The sequence below is a fragment of the Aspergillus japonicus genome (assembly GCF_003184785.1).
Source record: "Aspergillus japonicus CBS 114.51 unplaced genomic scaffold BO86scaffold_5, whole genome shotgun sequence".
NCBI classification, from domain to species: Eukaryota; Fungi; Ascomycota; class Eurotiomycetes; order Eurotiales; family Aspergillaceae; genus Aspergillus; species Aspergillus japonicus.
The window spans coordinates 1,091,897-1,110,477 of NW_020291642.1; the positions used below are offsets into that span (position 1 = coordinate 1,091,897).

General features: G+C 55.0%; 5 protein-coding genes across 5 annotated transcripts; 3 read left to right on the forward strand and 2 right to left on the reverse strand.

The window, feature by feature from the left end:
- Positions 1-583: 583 nt before the first annotated feature.
- Positions 584-1,634, forward strand: BO86DRAFT_437131 (ankyrin repeat domain-containing protein; the record flags this gene model as incomplete). The annotated part of the gene is made up of 1 exon (XM_025676051.1): positions 584-1,634. Exon 1 carries the CDS (start codon positions 654-656, stop codon positions 1,632-1,634), a length of 981 nt encoding a protein of 326 aa, XP_025531749.1. The 5' UTR covers positions 584-653.
- Positions 1,635-4,061: 2,427 nt separating this feature from the next.
- On the reverse strand, positions 4,062-9,494 carry BO86DRAFT_354738 (acetyl-CoA synthetase-like protein; the record flags this gene model as incomplete). Its single annotated transcript, XM_025669594.1, has 2 exons — positions 4,062-6,776; positions 6,912-9,494. Coding segments are annotated over 2 exons (5,298 nt in total), but the record flags the coding sequence as incomplete, so codon positions are not given.
- Positions 9,495-10,397: 903 nt separating this feature from the next.
- BO86DRAFT_445669 (TauD/TfdA dioxygenase family protein) lies at positions 10,398-12,136 on the forward strand (the record flags this gene model as incomplete). Its single annotated transcript, XM_025676461.1, has 9 exons — positions 10,398-10,575; positions 10,650-10,849; positions 10,912-10,985; positions 11,048-11,196; positions 11,254-11,365; positions 11,428-11,549; positions 11,616-11,694; positions 11,773-11,799; positions 11,861-12,136. 9 exons carry the CDS (start codon positions 10,398-10,400, stop codon positions 11,973-11,975), a joined length of 1,056 nt encoding a protein of 351 aa, XP_025531751.1. The 3' UTR covers positions 11,976-12,136.
- A 685-nt stretch (positions 12,137-12,821) lies between these two features.
- On the reverse strand, positions 12,822-13,723 carry BO86DRAFT_396147 (class I SAM-dependent methyltransferase; the record flags this gene model as incomplete). Its single annotated transcript, XM_025673380.1, has 2 exons — positions 12,822-13,574; positions 13,604-13,723. 2 exons carry the CDS (start codon positions 13,721-13,723, stop codon positions 12,822-12,824), a joined length of 873 nt encoding a protein of 290 aa, XP_025531752.1.
- A 1,092-nt stretch (positions 13,724-14,815) lies between these two features.
- On the forward strand, positions 14,816-17,066 carry BO86DRAFT_396148 (flavin monoamine oxidase family protein; the record flags this gene model as incomplete). The annotated part of the gene is made up of 6 exons (XM_025673381.1): positions 14,816-15,235; positions 15,327-15,343; positions 15,414-15,590; positions 15,656-15,799; positions 15,878-15,922; positions 15,983-17,066. 6 exons carry the CDS (start codon positions 14,816-14,818, stop codon positions 17,064-17,066), a joined length of 1,887 nt encoding a protein of 628 aa, XP_025531753.1.
- Between the last annotated feature and the right edge of the window lie 1,515 nt (positions 17,067-18,581).

The following is an 18,581-nucleotide window of genomic DNA, read 5'->3' on the forward strand; positions in this document are numbered from 1 at the left end:
GCAAGCTAACGTAGCCATTCATCGACGTCTAGCATCAACCTCATGACCTCACTACTAGCCGTCCAGAGATTCTCTCGTCCCAAACTACACCACACGGAACTACCAAATTCAGAAGATCCAGGTAACCGTGACTCCCTCAAAGACCGCAGAGATGCCATGAATCTCCACATGATGCAACATGGCTTCACGTCATGACGTCTGCCAGTAGCCTTACCAGCAAAGCTGGAACGACTCTAGGCATATCTGTGGGACTGTTTCGGTGACAAGATAGCCCAGACCTCGCCTCCACGCCGGAAACATCACCGGCCGAGATAGATAGAACATCGAGATCATGTCTCAGGCATCCGTTTTCAGTCTGAAGGTTCTTCGTTCCCCATCTCTGCCGTCATGCTGCTACAGTGCTACCAGTGGGAGCCAGAATGACACAGTAGCATGTATCATCGGTAATGGTATCTCCAACGTCATTGACTCCGTGCAGTACAGTGGATGCCACAGAGCTTCTATCTCAAGTCTCTAATGCAGGACATCCGGATATAAAAGGCACCAAGTCAACGTTGCTAAAACTCACCATCTTCAGAACCAGAAAGAAACCAAGACCTTCAATCCTAAGATCAATCGCAACCCTCGCGCATCTTCAACGAGTCTCTTCCAAAATGCCTTCCGCGCCTCAGCAGAACGGACCTACTCCCGTCCACAGCAAGACTGTCCACCACAAAAGAACCAAAGACGACGAAGACCCCATCGTCAAATGCGATGCCATCTTCGCGGCCGCCAAGACCGGCAACCTCGACGAGATCAAACGGCTGCTGTCAGAGAACCCCGAGCGCCTCAACATGAAATGCACCGCATGCCACGGCATCACGCCCATCATGGCGGCGGCGATCGCGAACCAACAGCCGGCGGTGGAGCTCCTCTCCTCTAAGGGGGCGGACGTGACCCTCCGCGACAGCGACAGCTACACGATCCTCAAGCTGACGCTGGACCAAGGCGACTCGCACAAGGCGGTGGCGGAGTGGATCGTGGCGCACCACCCGGAGCTGATCGTGACGGACCCGCGGCTCCCGCAGGGCGCGGAGTGGCTGCGGGCGCAGTTCGCCATCATGTCCGACAACATCGAGGACGCGGCTAGCAAGCCGCCCCCGGAGGTGCTCAAGTATCTACTGAGTGACTACCCGGCCACGCTGCCGGCCGACACGGGCCGCACCGTCGCCGCGGTCTACTGGGAGCACATCCTGCTCCGCTACATCGGCGACATCCCGCTGGACATCGCGCGCAACTACTCGGTCGACCTCAAGATGGCCTTCGTCGGCACCTTCGACCGCATCCTGTACCACCACGAGGGCATCCAGGAGTCCGCCCGGCTGCTGAACAGCGTGCTCCCCACCACCCAGTACAATATCATCGGCACCCATGTCGTCCCCAAGCAGGGCTGGGTCACTGAGCGCTGGGAGTACCATGACAAGGTCCATAACCTGCAGGTGCTGGATGGCATTGACACTTTTTTGATTGATGGGAATGCCGGCAAGATCGAGGTCATGCTGATCAACTACAATGTCTATGAGATGGAGTGGGTCGATGACCCGGAGAAAGGCAAGCCGGGGCCTGGGAAGGTCTGTCCTTCTGCTAAGGCTTGATGGCTCTGATTCACTGTAGAGTTGCTGCAAGATGGGGGAAAGTATCTTTGGGTTATTGTTTTGTTCTTGTTGTTTCTCCGTTTGTTGGGTTACGGTTGTGATACAGAAAGGAATGGAGAAAAAAAGAGAAAAGAGAAAGAAAAAGGTAGAAATAGAAAAGGATTTTTTTCCGCTTGGATTGATTCTAGCAGTACCCAAGAGGTGTATTGTGCTTGTATCGTTGAGCTATGCACGTAGAACTGGATAGGATAGACGTTCGAATGCTTGTAGAGCGGCGGGAAGAAGCCCAGTGGCATATTAAGGTAAGGCCAAGGAGAAGGTTTCAGTCGGAGTAATTCATGTATAGTCATTCATTCGAACTACATGATTAATCTTTATTGCATGGTCCAAGCAAAGACTCAGGGTGGCGGTCGGTTTCTTTTATATCCGGGGCGAAGGAGCAGATGGGAAAAACAGAGGATGGATTGATAGATCGGAACATTCGGTGGTAGTTAGGGCTTCATGGTCGATTGCCGCTGGGTGCCGGGGGTTTAGTAGACCACGCCTGAGTCGGATACGAGGGTACTGTGCTGTAAAATCGCACACAACAAATAGTCTACTCCTGTCACTATAATATTGCTTTTCCATTCATCCTCATCATCATATTCTTCATCGTCGTCGTCATGCAAACCGGCTACTCCTCCCCTCCATCTTTTGAGCAGCATTCGCCCGTCCGCCTGACCATCCATAGCCACACCGACCCATCTTCATTTTTACGTAGAAGGCCTCCGATGAATCCGACGAACGTGACCTGAAATCTATTTGCTCTATCTTCAAAAGTCTAACCCCCACCCAGAAGTGACCATATGATCACTAAGCATTAATAAAATCCAGCGCCTCCAAGGGCTTGTCCAACCCCTCCTCCAACACCGCGCACAGCATATCCAACAACCCTTGACCCTTCTGCCTCCCCACCGCCTCAAGCTTCGACCTATCGCCCATTCGATCCTCCTCCCATGCACTCAAGTTAATCGCCAAGATCCTCCCCCCCTTCTGGACCTGCGTAAACACCGAGATTTCGCCGGCATTCTCCAGGGGCCCCAGATCCGTGACCCGCCCTTCCAACCCCTCGTCCAACCGCACCGTCCGCGCTTCCTCGATATTCTGGTGCTGCACCAGCGACGCAAACCGGGCTATGGGCGGCGCCGTCGGCCAGCCGCATGCCCGGGCGATCCCCTCGTGTCCGAGGCGCTCGTATGGCAAGCCGGCGTATTTGGCTTCTTGGATGGTGCGGATCGTCTCGGCGAAAGTACGCTGGTGGTGGTGGCTGAGATCTACCCGCACCGGGGTGTAGACTAGACAGGGTCCGACTACGTTCTCGGAGCCGGGGTCGGCTCGCCCGGCTGACAGACGCCAGAAGAGGATATCCCGGGCCCCGGACCAGCGGGCGAGGGTGATGGCCCATGCCGCTTCGATGATGGAGGAGAGGCTGTATGGTTTGATGGGGTCGGGGTGCGGGTTTGGCAGCGCGAGGATCCGGGTGAGGGTGCTGTGGTGGTGGTGCAGGGTTTCGAGATGATCAGCGGGCCTACTGATCCGTGGCGGGATGGGAGTGATGCCGGCCAGGTACTTCCTCCAGTAGGCCCGCGCGGCGTCTGCAGAGGCCTGCCACGGCAGGACAGAGGTGGTCATGTAATCGGACCAGTTTGTCACGGGGAGTGATCGTGACCCTGTCCGGTAGAATTGGGACAGGAGCTCTAGGACGAGAGGCATTGAGATCCCATCGTAATGCGTATGTACCAGCTTGATGAGGAGTCGATGGCGATGGCTTGAATCGGCACCCGAGGAGGAAGCATCGCCGGGAAGAGAGGTCGTGGGACTGATGGTGGTGATCTTCACCAGCGGCTCGCATGAGGAGATCCCTCGGACCCGATCCGACCAGATTAACTGGTCCGTGACGCGGGCGAGATCGATCGCGAATATGTGATTGTAGATCTGGTCCGCTGGCAAACGATCCAGGACGAGCTGTGTCAAGGGCCCATCGCCCCGGCTGGGAGAGGCGAACACGGTGCGGAAGATATCACAAGATTCGATCAAAGCGAGACAGGCCTTTTCCAGCCGGGGCAGATCGAGAGACCCGGTGAGGTCGATCACGAAGTGATTCAGCATGCTTCGAGACTTAGACTGCGCGAGTCGAAAAGCAACGGACTGGTAATCCGTTGCCGGGAAGCGTTGCACCACGGCACAGCCGGCAGCCTCCAGCGCCCCAAGACCTTGCAGATCGTCGTCCAAGCAGAAGCTCTTGGTCGCTGGACTCGACGATCGTGAGGATAGCACGTCGGTGCCGCCAACGTCGAGATCGGTAGAGTCGTTCGTAGAAGATGGGGTCAGAGGCGAAGGCAACGGTGTTGTTAGCAACTGGACCAACTGCGCGATAGTCGGGTTCTGTAGCAGCTGGGGAACCGACAGCTCGAAGCCTTCTCTCCGCGCAATTCCCACCAGCTTCATTGCACGAATGGAATCTCCCCCGAGGCCGAAGAAGTTGTCATCCGGGCCCACATCATCGGCCGTGATGCGCAGCGTTTCCGCCCAGATGTCGCGCAGGGCTTGGCCTATGGGACTCCATGGTTGGAGCTGCTTGTTCGAGAATCGAGAACTATTCGACCGGCCGGTCAATTGACTTTGGGCGTCGGCAGAAAGCTTCTGGAAGCACTCTCGCAATCGTCTTCGATCAACCTTTTTGGACACCATCAGGGGCACGCGCACCAGAGGCACGAAGTGGGAAGGAATCATGTACGCTGGAAGGGTTTGTTGAAGATCGTTCTTGATTTGCCGGACGAGATCGAACCAGGTCAACTCGGGCATAGGCTCAATAATGTCAGTCGACTGCAGTATGTTCTCCTTTTTCGCTCCAGGATTATATTGTATAAATGCCACCAGGCATACGGCTGCGCCAGCTTGCGCCTCAGGTGGCTTGATGGCCTCAACGATCACCTGTGCCCCAGTGCTTTCAGGTCCCAGGAGTGTGATGATTCTCGTCTCAATCTCTTGCAGCTCTACCCGCTGTCCGCGGATCTTCACTTGGGTGTCCTTGCGTCCCACATATACCATGGACCCATCGAATTCTTGACGCACGAGATCACCAGTCTTATACAGATGGGCGTTGGACAAAGGCGAGGTGTTTCGAAATTCCCTCAGCCACCGGGGAGCCTTGATGAACAGTCCCGCCGTCAGCTCGGGTCTCTTGAGATAGCCCGAGCCCACAATGGGGCCTTCCACGACCAATTCCCCGACGGCGCCGATGGGAACGAGACTGTGATGGTCTTGCGGGTTCACGACCCAGCAGGTCCCGCCCACTGAATGGCCGATGTTGCCCGGTTGCGTGTTGGAATCGACCGCCGGGTTGATCGCACAAACCACCGAGCATTCACACGGGCCATACCCGTTCACAAGCGTACAGTGCGGAGCCCATGTCGCAACCACCGGGCCATCCACTGCCTCTCCATTGAGAATAATGGTCTTGAGTGACGGCAAATCTGCGGGAACAAAGTTGCGGAGCAAGGATGGCGTGAAGAAGGCGACGGTAGCGCGCAGCGCCGTCGTAGCCGAGGTCAGTTCATTCATTCGCTGCTGGTCAGAGAGCACACATACACAGCCGCCCGCAATCAGCGGGGTGAGGATCTCTACCAGACAGGCATCAAAGGCGTAGGACGCGAACTGCAAGACGCGCGAGGCCCAGTCGATGTGGAACCCGCGCTGGTGGGCGATCCCACTCGACGCGAATGCAGAATGAGTTATCAGCACCCCCTTCGGAGTCCCAGTCGAGCCGCTGGAGAAGATCACATACGCGGGGTCAGAGGGTTGACATATCTGGGCTCTTTGGTGCTGAAAAAGAACGTTTGAAGATCCGATAATGGCATGCTCCGGACGTAGAACGATCACATTCGGGCAGAGAGACAGCGCCAGCGACTCATGAAGAGGCGAAGATAGAACAAATTGCGCATCGACATCTTGTACGATGGACTGCAGTCGTGGGAGCGGATGTTGAGGATCCAGCATACAAAAGGCATGGCCTGCCTTGAGAATACCCAACATGGCCACGACCGTCCATGCGGATTTTTCGAAGCACACTGGCACTATCAGGCGCCGAACAGGCCCCATTGGAGGCATGGCATTGCGCAGGGTTTGAGCAACACCATTTGCGTACCGATTTAGCTGCGTATAGCTGAAATTTCCGTCCCATGCCTCGACTGCTGGCATGTCTGGATGAGCGCGAGCCGTATCCTCGATCAGGTCGTGTATCAATCTGTCATACCTTGGCGGCTCATCGCCATTCCACTGGCGAAGAAGCTGCACGTGCTCGGGTGCAGGGTGTCCGAATGTACTCAGGATGAAAGCGTTCAATGGCGCTGCGCTGTTTGCGACAGCCTGGAGGTTGCTGCGAAAAGTTTGCAAAACTCCCAGCATTTCTTCGGGTGGAACCACCCCTTTGTCATAACGAGCATGAATTTCTATAGCCTCGGCTTGCCTCGTACACTCCAGGGTAAGGGCATATGGCTGCGACTCGTCATACTCAGATAGGCTCTCTTCCAGGGTCCCCAAGCCCGCATATGCCCTCTTGATTGCCTCTTCCGCGGGCTGTATAACCATCAATGTCTGGAACCCGCATGCGGTGGCAGCATCCTCGCTGGTTTGTGCGATGGCCGATAATCCAATTTGTTCAAAGGGGACCCTCCCGGCCGATTGGTCTTGAAGGTCCTGCAGCGCATCCTCCAGCGTACGCTGTGGGCCGATTTGAATGCGGACTGGCACGGCACAGATGGTCGGGCCTGCAATGTCCATAATCTCGGGCAGCGGGGCATAGCGCCCGTTGACCGTGAGACCGAAGGTTACGTCCGGATTGCCTGTATATTGTGTGACAGCAAGCGCCCAGGCCAGCTGGATCTCAGAGGATCGCTGAAGGTTGTTCGTGGCGGCCGGCAATGGGACGGTCAGCCGGATCGTCTCATTTGTCTTAGCGCTGTATACCCCAGACGGCAGCGAAGGGAAGGAAGTTGCCTCAGACCCAGCTAGGAGCGATTTCCAGTAGTCTAGAGCAGCCTTCCTATCGAGTCTCGTTATGTATTCCACGAACCGCGACATCGGAGCGACATCGCGAAGAGTCTCGTTGGCGTCGGTACTGAGCGCGAGGTTCAATTGATGGAGCAGGAGTTCAAGCGACCACCCATCGTAGAGTACATGGTGCAGTTCCAAGATCAGGACGCTCGGGTGTTCATCGACCAGCAGCGAAGCTGCAACGGGGACGTCAATCCTGCCGCTTTCCCGCATGGTGACCTTCAAGGGACTCTCCTCCCTCCTTCGGCTGTATGCTGCCCAAGAAGGGTAGATTTCCAGTGCCCTTCCGGTCTTCCGCACTATCTGGGCTATTTCTCCGGAGGGGAACCGCAGGAACGTCGTACGGAGGATCTCATTCTTGCTGAGAACGGCTTGCCAGGCGGCATCGACCGCAGCTGGCACTGCGGAGCTGGGCAGCCGGAACGCGAACCTAGCCCTATACGAGTGGGGGTGTAAGGCGGCAACGGCCAACAGCCCTTCTTGAAAGGGAGTGCAGGGATACGCGTTGACCACCTCGTCGCTTGGAACCTCCAGAGTCTGCAAAATGTGACTAAGAGGCGCATCTACACCTCCATTGAACGTCTCCATCATATGACACGGATGCCGCGTAGTGTGGGAGGGAGCCGGCGACATGAACTGGCTCATCGACTCCAGGACAGGATATTGCGTGATATCAGACGCCAGGAGCTGCTGACCCTTCTGCAGGGCCAAAGCAGCCAGCCGCATGACGCTCACCGAGTCGGCTCCCAGAAAGAAAAAGTTGTCTTCAACCCCGATCTCACCCACGTCAATACCCAGGACCGCCGCCCACAGCTGCTGCAGCAGACTCTCGGATGCAGTCCGCGGCGGGGTATGTGGCCTTGACTGCGTTCCTTGTCCTTGGCACGCGTTTTCCGCACTCATAAGGGCGGATATCTCTTTCATAGTGAGACTAGATCCCAACTCCTTCAGTCGCTTGCGGTCTCTCTTCTGGGTGGCGGTCATCGGCAGCTGGGTAAGAGGGAGGAGGATTTGAGGAACCATGTAAGGGGGCAGCCTTGCAGACAACGCCGACCTGACTGCTTCCAATGAGGGGAGTGAGTCCGTCTCCTGATTCTGGAGGAAATGAACTTCCTGCGGGCAGGAAACGCCGTCAGTCGCCGCTGCGGCGACGAATGCCGTCAACAGTGGCTGCTGATCTCGATTACCGGCCGGGATAACGACGTCCACCACCCACCGCAATCGGTCTCCGAAACATTGGGATAAATGATGCTCGACTTCCGCCAGTTCAATGCGTTGGCCCCGGAGTTTGACCATCGTGTCGGCTCGGCCGACAAAGATCAGGGTACCATCCTCGTTGTAGCGAGCCAGGTCACCGGTGCGAAACACCCGACGGCCGCCGTTAGCCATCAAGGCTGGCGGGGACACATGATCCATGTAGGTTAGATCTTGGACAAATCGTTGGTGCGTTCGTTCCTCGTCATTGAGATAGCCGTCCGCCAGCAGAGGCCCCGAAAAGTGCAGCTCGCCGACCACCCCCAAAGGTGCCAGGTGGTCGGGCTCGTCGCGGTCTGCAATCCAGCAGGTCATGTCTAAGGGGGTCCCAATGGCATTCTGGACTGGAGTGGACCCAAAGTCGCAGACGGCACACAAGGAACACTCTGCCGGGCCATATCCGTTCATCAGTCGGACCGGATGGTCCATCCAGCGCTGATACACGTCTTGCGGCACTGGTTCCCCGACCAGAACAACGGTTTGGAGACTGGGCAACTCGCTCGGGTCGAGAATTCGAGCGGTCGATGGGGTTAAGTAGGCGAAATCGACTCGCATGCCGGCAGCGCTTTGGGAGAGCCGGTTCAGCCGGTCGTGCTCCGATGGTACACACAGGCAGGCGCCCGCACACAGCGCCATGCATGTCTCGATCACATTCACATCGAAGGCGTACCCCGAGAACTGGAGCACGCGAGAGCTCGGGGTTAAATTCAAGCGGCGCGCAGAACTGATGGCTGTATGGCTTGCTGCGCGGTGACTCTGAATGATCCCTTTGGGAACTCCGGTGCTGCCCGATGTAAAGAGAATGAATGCCGCATCTGCGGAGGTGGTAGTAGGGAGCGACAACAGCGGATATGAAGCCTGCATGTTGATCAAGTCCTGCTGTGTCTCCGTCGAGACCGCGATCGTCCGAGCGACTTTGCCCAAGAATCGACCCGCATGCGAAGCGGCGACTAACACGGTCGTCGAGCTGCTCGCCTGTACAATCGCCTGCAGTCGAGCATCGGGGTAGGATGGATCCATGAAAGTGACCACTCCGCCAGCTTTCAGCGTCGCTAGGGCGGCGACCACCGTCCAGCGCGACTTTTCAAAGCAGAGAGGAACGATCCGTCCCTTTTGGTGGCCTTGCCGCAGCAGATTCTGGGCCAGCGCTGTTGCGTGGGCATCAACCTCTTCGTAGGAGAGTCGTCCGTCCCACGCATCCACAGCTAGGGCTTTGGGGTTGCGGGAAGCCTGAGAGGTGACCAGTGCATGAATTGTCGTTTCTGGTCGAAGAAGACTGTGTGTATCAAAGGCCCCTACACCATGAAAATTTGTCCAGTTCCACTGGCAGATTTGCTGTCTCTCCTCTTCGGAGACTAGTTCAACCTGGCCGACTCTAGTTGTTTTATCGAGGTTTACTCCGTCAATGATGGCTGAGATGGCTGAGATGGCGATGGTAATTTGCCGCACCGCTCTTTGTGCCTGTTGCGGGGAGAATATCGCAGGATCAGAGAGCAAAGAGACCTTCTCCATCTCCCACACCACCATGAGCCAGTGACCTTGCTGAAGTCCATCCTGCAGTCTTTGTGCGATTTTTTCAGGGGATTGCGCTGATTGAATGAGGCAGGCTCTGAACGGTGCCGAATAGTCCCACTCCAGGGTCAGGAGTGCCAATTCATGCAGCGCACCTAATTCTTGTTCCTCGGCGGCCAATTCATTCTGTATGCTTTCCTGCGGATTCAGACAGTATCGAATAAACTCGGACCGTTGGAGGTCCCCGTCTTCTGCCAACAATCCGATCTCAATTTCATCGTTTCGGGTGTAGTGATATAAAACGATGGCCAAGGCCAAGCTCACAATCCTCCTCTTGGTCTCAAAAGCCGTTGGCAGAGGCTCTGGCAAAGCTTCTGAGACGAGGAGAGGTTGCTGCATTCTGGCAGAAACTTGCAAAGCTCTTGGAGAACGAAGTTGTCCGTCGAGTGCGTATAAACATATAAATAGCTCGGGCCGAGAAGGGTTGCGACTGGAATGTTCAGCTAGGGTAAGATGTACAGTATGATGGATGCAGTGTACATTTACCGTAGAGAGTAGCAAGGCCGCTCACCGCCAGCACTAGGAGCAAATGGGACTTCGACAATCCTTGCGTTGCTCAATACCGGATTTACGTCCTTTCCCCTGCATGCTACATACACATACATATGTACATCTGCCTTCCCCACTTCCCTAAAAAAAACCACTCTTACATTCCTGACAAGCGTCCTTACATGAGAGGTTACGATCGTGGTCATTCGCTAGCCAAGACGTCATCCCCTTCGTGCCAATGCCTGTGACACATATAGGTCGTCTCGCCCTTTCAGGCCATGGTTTCTCATCACCTCCGATTCAATCACATACAATCAATTGCTTTTACTTCCACAGAAGCGTTATCCCCACACAATGACTATCCCCTCGGCTCCCAAGACCCCCAGCTTCCCCAAGCCCATGAGAGTCAGCGGTGCTCTGAACGAGTACACCTATACCGAGGTCGCCCCGGCACTTGGGCGTGACTATCCAGACCTTCAGTTGTCCAGTATCCTGAATGATGACGCCAAAATTCGCGATTTGGCCATTGTCGGTGGGTTCGTCTTGCAAGCAATTGTGCGAGATCTCCCCTGATAGGCTGACATACACTTCAACACATTCCAACAGCTGCTGAGCGGGGAGTAATTTTTCTGCACAACCAGGATATCTCCATGGGTCAATTCAAGGAGTTGGTTCACCGGTTTGGAGTTCTCACCGGCAAGCCTCAAGAATCTCGCCTCCACAAACATGGCTTTTCGAGCACCAACAACAAGCACCTCGGCGTTGCCGAAGCAATGGATCCCGAGCTCTACGCCGTCTCCTCTGTTGTATGTCAATCTGAGCTACTGTTGGTGGAAAGCCGATGAGCTAAGCAAGTTGTTGTCTTCAGAACAACCAGAGCGCCTTTGACAACTTCCTCTCTGTTGCAGAGATGAAGTTTTCCAGCCGTGGATGGCATACCGAGTACGCGACAGCCCACTCCTGCCCATCATCTATGCACGGCGCAGTTTATTAACCTCCAATAGCGAGTCCTACGAACATGTGCCGGCAGACTACTCTGGATTCAAGATGGTCAAGGCTCCGAAGACGGGAGGTGATACTGTCTGGGCGTCATCTTATGCCATCTACGAACGTCTTTCGGGCCCATTCCAGAAGCTCGCCGAGTCCCTTCAAGGTGTGGCCACTCGAGTCCCAGTTTATCTCTTTCGCAACGGCTAACAGGTTCTACTAGCTACTCACGGCGAGCCCGATATCACACCTCTCAAGACCCACAAGGGTCTGGATGTCCGCACCGAGGAGCGTGGACATCCCGAGAACGTTGGCGACCACTTCTCCGCGACCCAGTAAGGACCATGCAGCCCCATCGTTTTGGTACAGCGCAAATCCCTGCTAACCCGCCCGAAAGCCCCGTTGTGCAGACCAACCCCGTCACTGGGTGGAAGAGTCTCTTTGGCCTGGGATGGCAGGTCTCCCAGGGTGGAATTGAGGGGGTGACTGAGCACGAAAACCAGCTCTTGCAAGCTTACTGTTGGTGGCCCCTCTATTCTCCCTCGTTCTCTGGCGCAGGCCCCACTGATAGATTCCGTAATCCAGTCTTGAAACTCATCACGGACAACCACGAGCTCCACGTTCGTCACCGCTGGCAGGTCAACGACATTGCCATCTGGGACAAGTGAGTCGAAATAGCCCCCTCCCCCTCTCTCTTCCTTAATGGACCGATGGAGTTTTGACCAACATCTTTCTTCTCTAGCCGTTCGGTTTTCCACAACCCCACCTAGTAAGTTTCTCACTTTCCCCTGGATCTCCGATCCAGCAACCGAGGCTGACTCCTCATCCAGCAATGTTTCCGAGGAGCGGCTCGCCTTCCGTGCGGTCTCCATCGGGGGCAAGCCCTACCTGGATCCCAACTCCAAATCCCAGAGCGAAGATCTTCGGGCTCGCTCGCTCGCGTAGAAGGCCCGTCGCGCACCAGAAGTCTCCCCATCGCGGCTGATATCAAGTACTACTCAGCATGGGGAGATAGGCCGTGCTTCTCCGTCCGCGGAGCGATCAGCAGGGCAAATGCTCTGCTCTCTAGTTTGTGGCTTCCTAGTCACTGGTAGATTGACTCCTCCTGTTGTTAGCTCAGTGAAACTGAACAGAATGTGACATCTCGTTGAAAAGACCCGCTTGTGACGATGTAGTGAGTAGCTGATCTTTAGAGTTATCCGAACTCACTGATGGCATGGTCCGGGGGATTATCTTCTATTGGAGATTCATGCCCTCCTGTTTGTACAGTCAGCTCAAAGAAAGTACTTAACATGGATTGGATAAATTAATTCACCTGTTATTTTTACACTATAGGGTTGGAGAAGTGTTACGCCTTCTCGGATACTTGGCTCCTCCTCAGTTCACGAACGAAGTCGGATAATTAGGTCGTAATCATCGATTTGTGATTTGTTGTACAAGATTTTGTGTTGGGGTGGCTAGCCGACTGGCTGGGGAAAGGGCTGTATACGGTTATCTAGTACTCTATTGACTGGAAATACCAGCAGCATCCAGTTAGCCTTGCCATCACTATAGCTTGTAATCTAGTGTTTTTATTTTATTTTTTATTTCTTTTTTAGTAGGGATTCTTTACAGGGTCACCTACTATAACAGTAAATCGACATGTAGAAACTGATACTACCAGCTGATATCGCCCACTCCCTGATACAGAACTGTATCCTCTAAGGGTCACCATTTTTCCCATCTCAAATTGCTCTGTGGGCTTGACAATCGACTGCTCGCTTGGGATCCTAGCAATGGAGGACTGGATTCTCAACCTCGCAATTTCAGAGCATAATAGGTCTCCACGCGTTCTTTGATGGTGTCGACAATTTCAAGTCCCGTCGCCTGGACCATCCCAGCAAACTCCTCGGGGCTCCACGATGCCAATCTCGTTGAGATGGTGTTTCTTTCCAGGACCCGCTCAGAACCATCGGTCTCCTTCTTGATGACGAGGATGTCGCGTCTGTCAATGTGCGTCTTCCCCACGATCTCCGAACTGGCGTTGATCGTTCGGTAGACGATACCGGGAAACTTCCCGCTAGGGAGCTCCTGTTGCTCCTTGACCGGATCAATGGATTCCTCGTCGGCACTGTCCATGACCGCATTCATGAACGACACGAAGGCTCGTCCGCTGCCGGGCTGGAGCACCGCAGCCACCTCCCGGAGGAACGCTTCAGTCTGACCCGCGTCGACCAGATGGGCGATGCCTCCGGCGGCGAAGACCAGAAAGTCCACCTTCACGGCATCCCCCCCTTTCAGGAGGGGAATGGCGCGAAGGTCGAGGGCAGATCCCAGGACCCACGAGGTACAGATGCCCCGCGGAATGGGGCGGGTCTCCGCGGCCCGACTCAGCATGTGCGGCGACACATCCAAGCCCACAAACTCAATGTCGTCGTCGGCCAGATCTACCTGCGCATCCTGGCATGCCCCGAGCACCAAGCCACTGAGCACACGCCCGGACCCGGTCCCAACGTCCAGCACGATGAATGGGTGGGTGGAAGTCGGGTCGTGCGCTTTCCGGGCCTGTTTGAACGCTTCTGGTAGATGGGCACGTCGAGCCTTTCCGGCTCCCAGAAACGTGCGGAGAACAGGTCGTAGTGCTCGGCCAGATAAGGGGAGTCGTAGAAGTCTTCCCGTTCTTGGATTTGAGTTTCTGTGGCCGTGCACGACATGCTGATTGGGTATGCCAAGGAGGGGAGGGAAGTATGGTGGAAGACTTTAAAGTTAGGTAGGGTACGTGGTAGGTATTCTAGGCGGTATAATTGGGACCCAGAGTTTCTCCGTTCGTGGCCCCTACTTCTTATATAAAGTTCTATAAAGCTTTGCAGAATTAGAAGGGATCCTGGCCCAAAGATTCTCTTGCTTGAAATGCCGACAATCGTTACAACGAACCAATCGAGGAAATATGATTATCTATCGGCTGACTTGAATTCTTCAAGAGGTAACAGGGTAGTGTGAAAAGCAAGGACTATCTCTTTCATACCAAAGAAAAGAATCCCGCGAGGGAGGGGCACCACTGCCCATTCTTGACATGTAAGGGCGGATGATGCATGAATCCGTACTTCTTTCTGACTATCGATTCGACCCTTGCCGGAAACCAAGGAATTTCTTGTCTCTCTGACGTGATAGTGTAAAAGATAGATAGCTAGTGTAGAAGATCTCACCTGCCAATCTTTGCTGCAGGACGAAGGGTGCATTCGGCTGGGAGGACAAACCCTTTCACCCCCCCCTTACCGGATTCGCCGGTGGTAGTTGCCAGGGAAAACACACTCATTCTCCCCAAGGTTACATGAGATACTCCATCACCGGTGAGAGCCACTCCCACAGGGGGCTCCACAGAAAGGCCGAACCTTACCTCAATCCAACCTATGCTGCTTGAGACTCGCCTAGGTCTTCTGTCCATCCATGCTGCTTGTCTGTCCGCGGTCTTCACCTCCTTCAACCATCCACCTATCACATCCCACACCGCTATCACCAGTGTGAGCGATGGACATGGAACGTATGACATCTGAGCCTTGTTCCGCCAAGTCTAGAATCTAAGGTTTGACATGTAGTTCCGTTTCCCTTGCATTGAAGATCCGCTTAAAACAAGCAAAGCTCTTCTCCCTCTGACAAGCATCAGCCACGCCATTGTTCATGGGTAAGAGCAAGCAGCAGTAGAACACATAGTAAATATAAGGGATGGATGATGCATAGAGAAGGCTTTGGCTAGGACAGACCCCCGTCCAACTCGCAGACTTGAGCCAAGCGCTTCAGAAAGTGCTATGGAGCAGCAGCCCCAGTCAGCCTCCATCCGAGCCAAGTGGGCCCAATCGACGCTCATCCGCCACCTCGAGCGCGAGATCGCCGACCTGGATCTCCCATGCGACGAGAGCGACTGGGCCTGGGTGATTCCCGACCCCTCCCTATGCCCCAACGGCGACAACAGTTGTCGTCGCCTCCCACGACCACCGCCAACGAGACAACCAGCCACCACCGCAGACCCCGAGCCACTTCGGATCTGCATTATCGGCGCCGGAATCACCGGTCTGTATCTGGCGATGATGCTTGACAGTCTGCAGCTGCCGCACCTTTGCTATGAGATTCTGGAAGCCAGCGCCCGGGTCGGGGGCCGGGTGTATACTCATCGGTTTGGCCCGGGGCGGGCAGAGTACTACGACATCGGAGCCATGCGATTTCCCAAGGTAAACAATAGACCCGACCCTCTGTATAAAAATAAAAAGGGAGAAGCGCAGCATCGTGGATTGTGCCATGTCATCGCTAAATCTGCCATAGATTCCCCCTCTGCGTTCGTAAGCCCATCCCACTCGATTCTTTCTGCCATTCTGGGCGGCCCATCTGACCGGATGCCACCCGTTACAGCGCCTTCGACCTGTTCGCTCGATGCCGGACCGTCTTGCTGCCATATGACTACCAGGGCCAACGATGTCCGGCCATGTTCAATGGCGTGTGGTTACTGCCAGGCGAGCAGGCTGGCTCCGACCCGGCCGACGATCCATTTCGGTTGAGTGTGTCGGAGGGGGGTGTGGTTCCGGACAAGTAACGTCTCGCAAGCTTTCTAACTGATTGGACAAGTATGGGGCCCAGCTGATACCCAGGGACAGGACGGTTGCCGAGGGTGCCCCAAGTATTCTCAATCGGGCTTTTGCGCCTTTTATCGCGGCGCTGTCCGAAGACTTCCCCAAGGGGTTCGAGGAGCTGATGAAGTACGACCATATGACGACACGCGAGTTCTTGCAGGACATATTGTACGTGAGAACTCTCGATTGATGCTGCTGCTGTTGCTTTTCAGATACGCTAATCGCGAGACAAGTTGGATTATCTAGGGGGCTGGACTTCTATTCGATCTGGTATATGGAAACCGTGGGGAGGTGAGTGGTGATATGTCCTGGTGATTCTATCCCTCTTAAAGGTTTACCAATCATATCTAGTGCTGCCGGGTTATACGACCAGTCATTCACGGAAGCCGTGCTGGATGCCATGGATTTCGACTACCCCTTCGAGAATGCCGAGAGCGTGGACTGGTATCGCGTAGACGGAGGGACGGATCGAGTCATCGAGCACATGCACGAGAGAGCTTCCGTCAAGCCGTCGCTTAACGCGCGCGTGACCGCTATCAACTATAATCCGCACGCTCGTCGACACCCCATGGCTGTACAAGTCGGGGACGAGAGCCAACCCCGGCACTACTCGGCCGTCTTCAACACCACGAGTCTCCCCTGTCTGCGCCGCATGGCCCTGGGACCGCGAGTACTGCGACCCGGCCAACAAGCGGCCGTCAGCGCCGTTCACTACGACGCCTCCACCAAGGTCGCCATCAAGTTCCGGACCGCCTGGTGGACCCAACACTGCCAGATCCTGGGGGGGCAGGCCTCGACCGACCTCCCGCTCCGAACCTGCGTCTATCCCTCAACCGAACCCAACCCTGAAGGAACCAAATCCGGGGAGGGCCAATGCACAGTGCTCCTGTGCTCCTACACCTGGGGCCAAGACGCGCAGCAGATGGCCTCCCTCCTGCACCCCGACACGAGTACAGCCACCGGCGTGGCGGACTTCCTGTGCCACAACCTGGCGCTCCTGCATCACAACTACATCGACCCGGCCACCGGATTCTCCTACGGATACCCGCGGATGCTGGACATCATCCGGCAGGCCTACGAGGGATACCACGGGTACGACTGGTACGCCAACCCGCACACCGCGGGCGCGTTCGCGTACTTCGGGCCCGGCCAGTTCCGACACTTCTACCCGGAGCTCGTCCGCCCCGCGGCCGGCGGCCGCATGTTCCTGGTCGGCGAGGCGTGCAGTGCCCATCATGGCTGGATTGCCGGGGCCCTGGACAGTGCGTATCGGGGGTTGGTGCAGTTCTTGCAGGGGCTGGTTGCCGAGGGACGCGTCCCGGCGGATGCGCTGCGCCGGGTGCGCGAGACCTGGGGCGCCGCGGGGGAGGGGGAGGAGATTCCCGAGGAGATCATCGCGTGGCAGGTCTTTCTGGCGCAGATGACGGCGGGATGACGTGGAGGTTTCGGGGCTCTAGAGATAGAATAGAACGCGGCTCTTGCTTATGCGGTATCTGTGCCCTTGGACCTGGGGCTGAACAAGTATTTCATAGATTTGTAGATGATGGTTATTCGATCATAATATCCCAGTTTTACCTGTTTGCCTGGATGATGCTGGTCACTGTACCTTGTAGATGATCCTACTGTGTACGAGAATGACAGCTTCACAAGAAATCTTATCTGTCTTTTCAAAATCGGACAACCAAAAAGGCTTATATTCCAGCCAGCTGGGTTTGGTAGAGCAGGTGGTTTTGAGTACGGTTGGCCAGATGGTAAGCCCTAATTTCCACACCCTGTGGTTGTATGTACTCGCCTTTGCATTTTAATACACAGTCTATTATCATATATTGTGCTGCCGTCAGGAGGATATGGGTGGTGAATTTCCATATTATAGCCTCGTGCGTGTGGACAAGTGATGAAGTCGGGCACGTCAGAATGACCAACACGGGCGTGGCGGGCAGTGAAACTTCTGTAATAGCCCATCCTTTTCTGTTGACGCCCTCTTTGCCATTGGCCAGGAGCAGCTAGCGATTACAGACTAGAAGACTAGTTGTTCGCCTACTGATATCCTCCTCTATATCTTGTCTGGAGTATGTAAGAGATATTGAGTGGAGACATACCAGCCCTAAGTATAGTAGGTAACTCTTAATCCCTTGTTGTTTTGTATGTGTGTTCAACATCTTAGTTGGTCAGAAATCATTACTACTTCATGTATTAGAAGTGTCAAACTCAAAGATACTGTTACTGCACCGTGAGAATTCCCGCCGAGACCAATCACCCCGGCCCCAACTCCCAAACAGACCAGTCTGATCGTGGTTCATCGTTTTGCCTGGTTCCACTATTTCCTGATCCATGGCATCCTCCGTACTACGTACCGTCGGATGTATGTGACTTGACCCTGGACTCCGACATTTCATCATTCTCGTCGGCAACTGGCTCATATTTGGGCGAGCGCTCCCCAGCAATGGATAACTCGAGTCGGTGTCCCGGTGGGCTGGCTGGACCAAGATCAAGATCACGGCGTTAACGACATTAGAAACGACCAACAGACTATCAGTCATCCGGTGATAGAGAGGGGCGAAGATATACTATAAACTGACAAGGCTGGTCAATGCCGAGGCCGTCAGCTCGGTTAGGGCTAACAGGATAGATGCATTACTAGTACGAAGGCTCTAGCGCTTCGAATCAATATCGATCAATGGAGCCAACCTCCTTTTCGCCTGACCTTGGGCTCAGACCGTTTTCTTTCTGTGACAGGACGGACTGCTTGCTGGCGCGGCCGATAAATTGATCCAAACTTATTCCAGATTATTTCAAACCAAAATGCCCCGAGGGTGAATCGACAGATGGCACCAACCCGTTCAAGTCAGCGATGTGGAATGCTCGCTGCCTCCTGTACACCTCGTTCATCTTCCCTTCCTTCTGGTTCTGGTTTCTTTAGTATCTTTTTGTTCTCTTTTCTCTTGAAGGG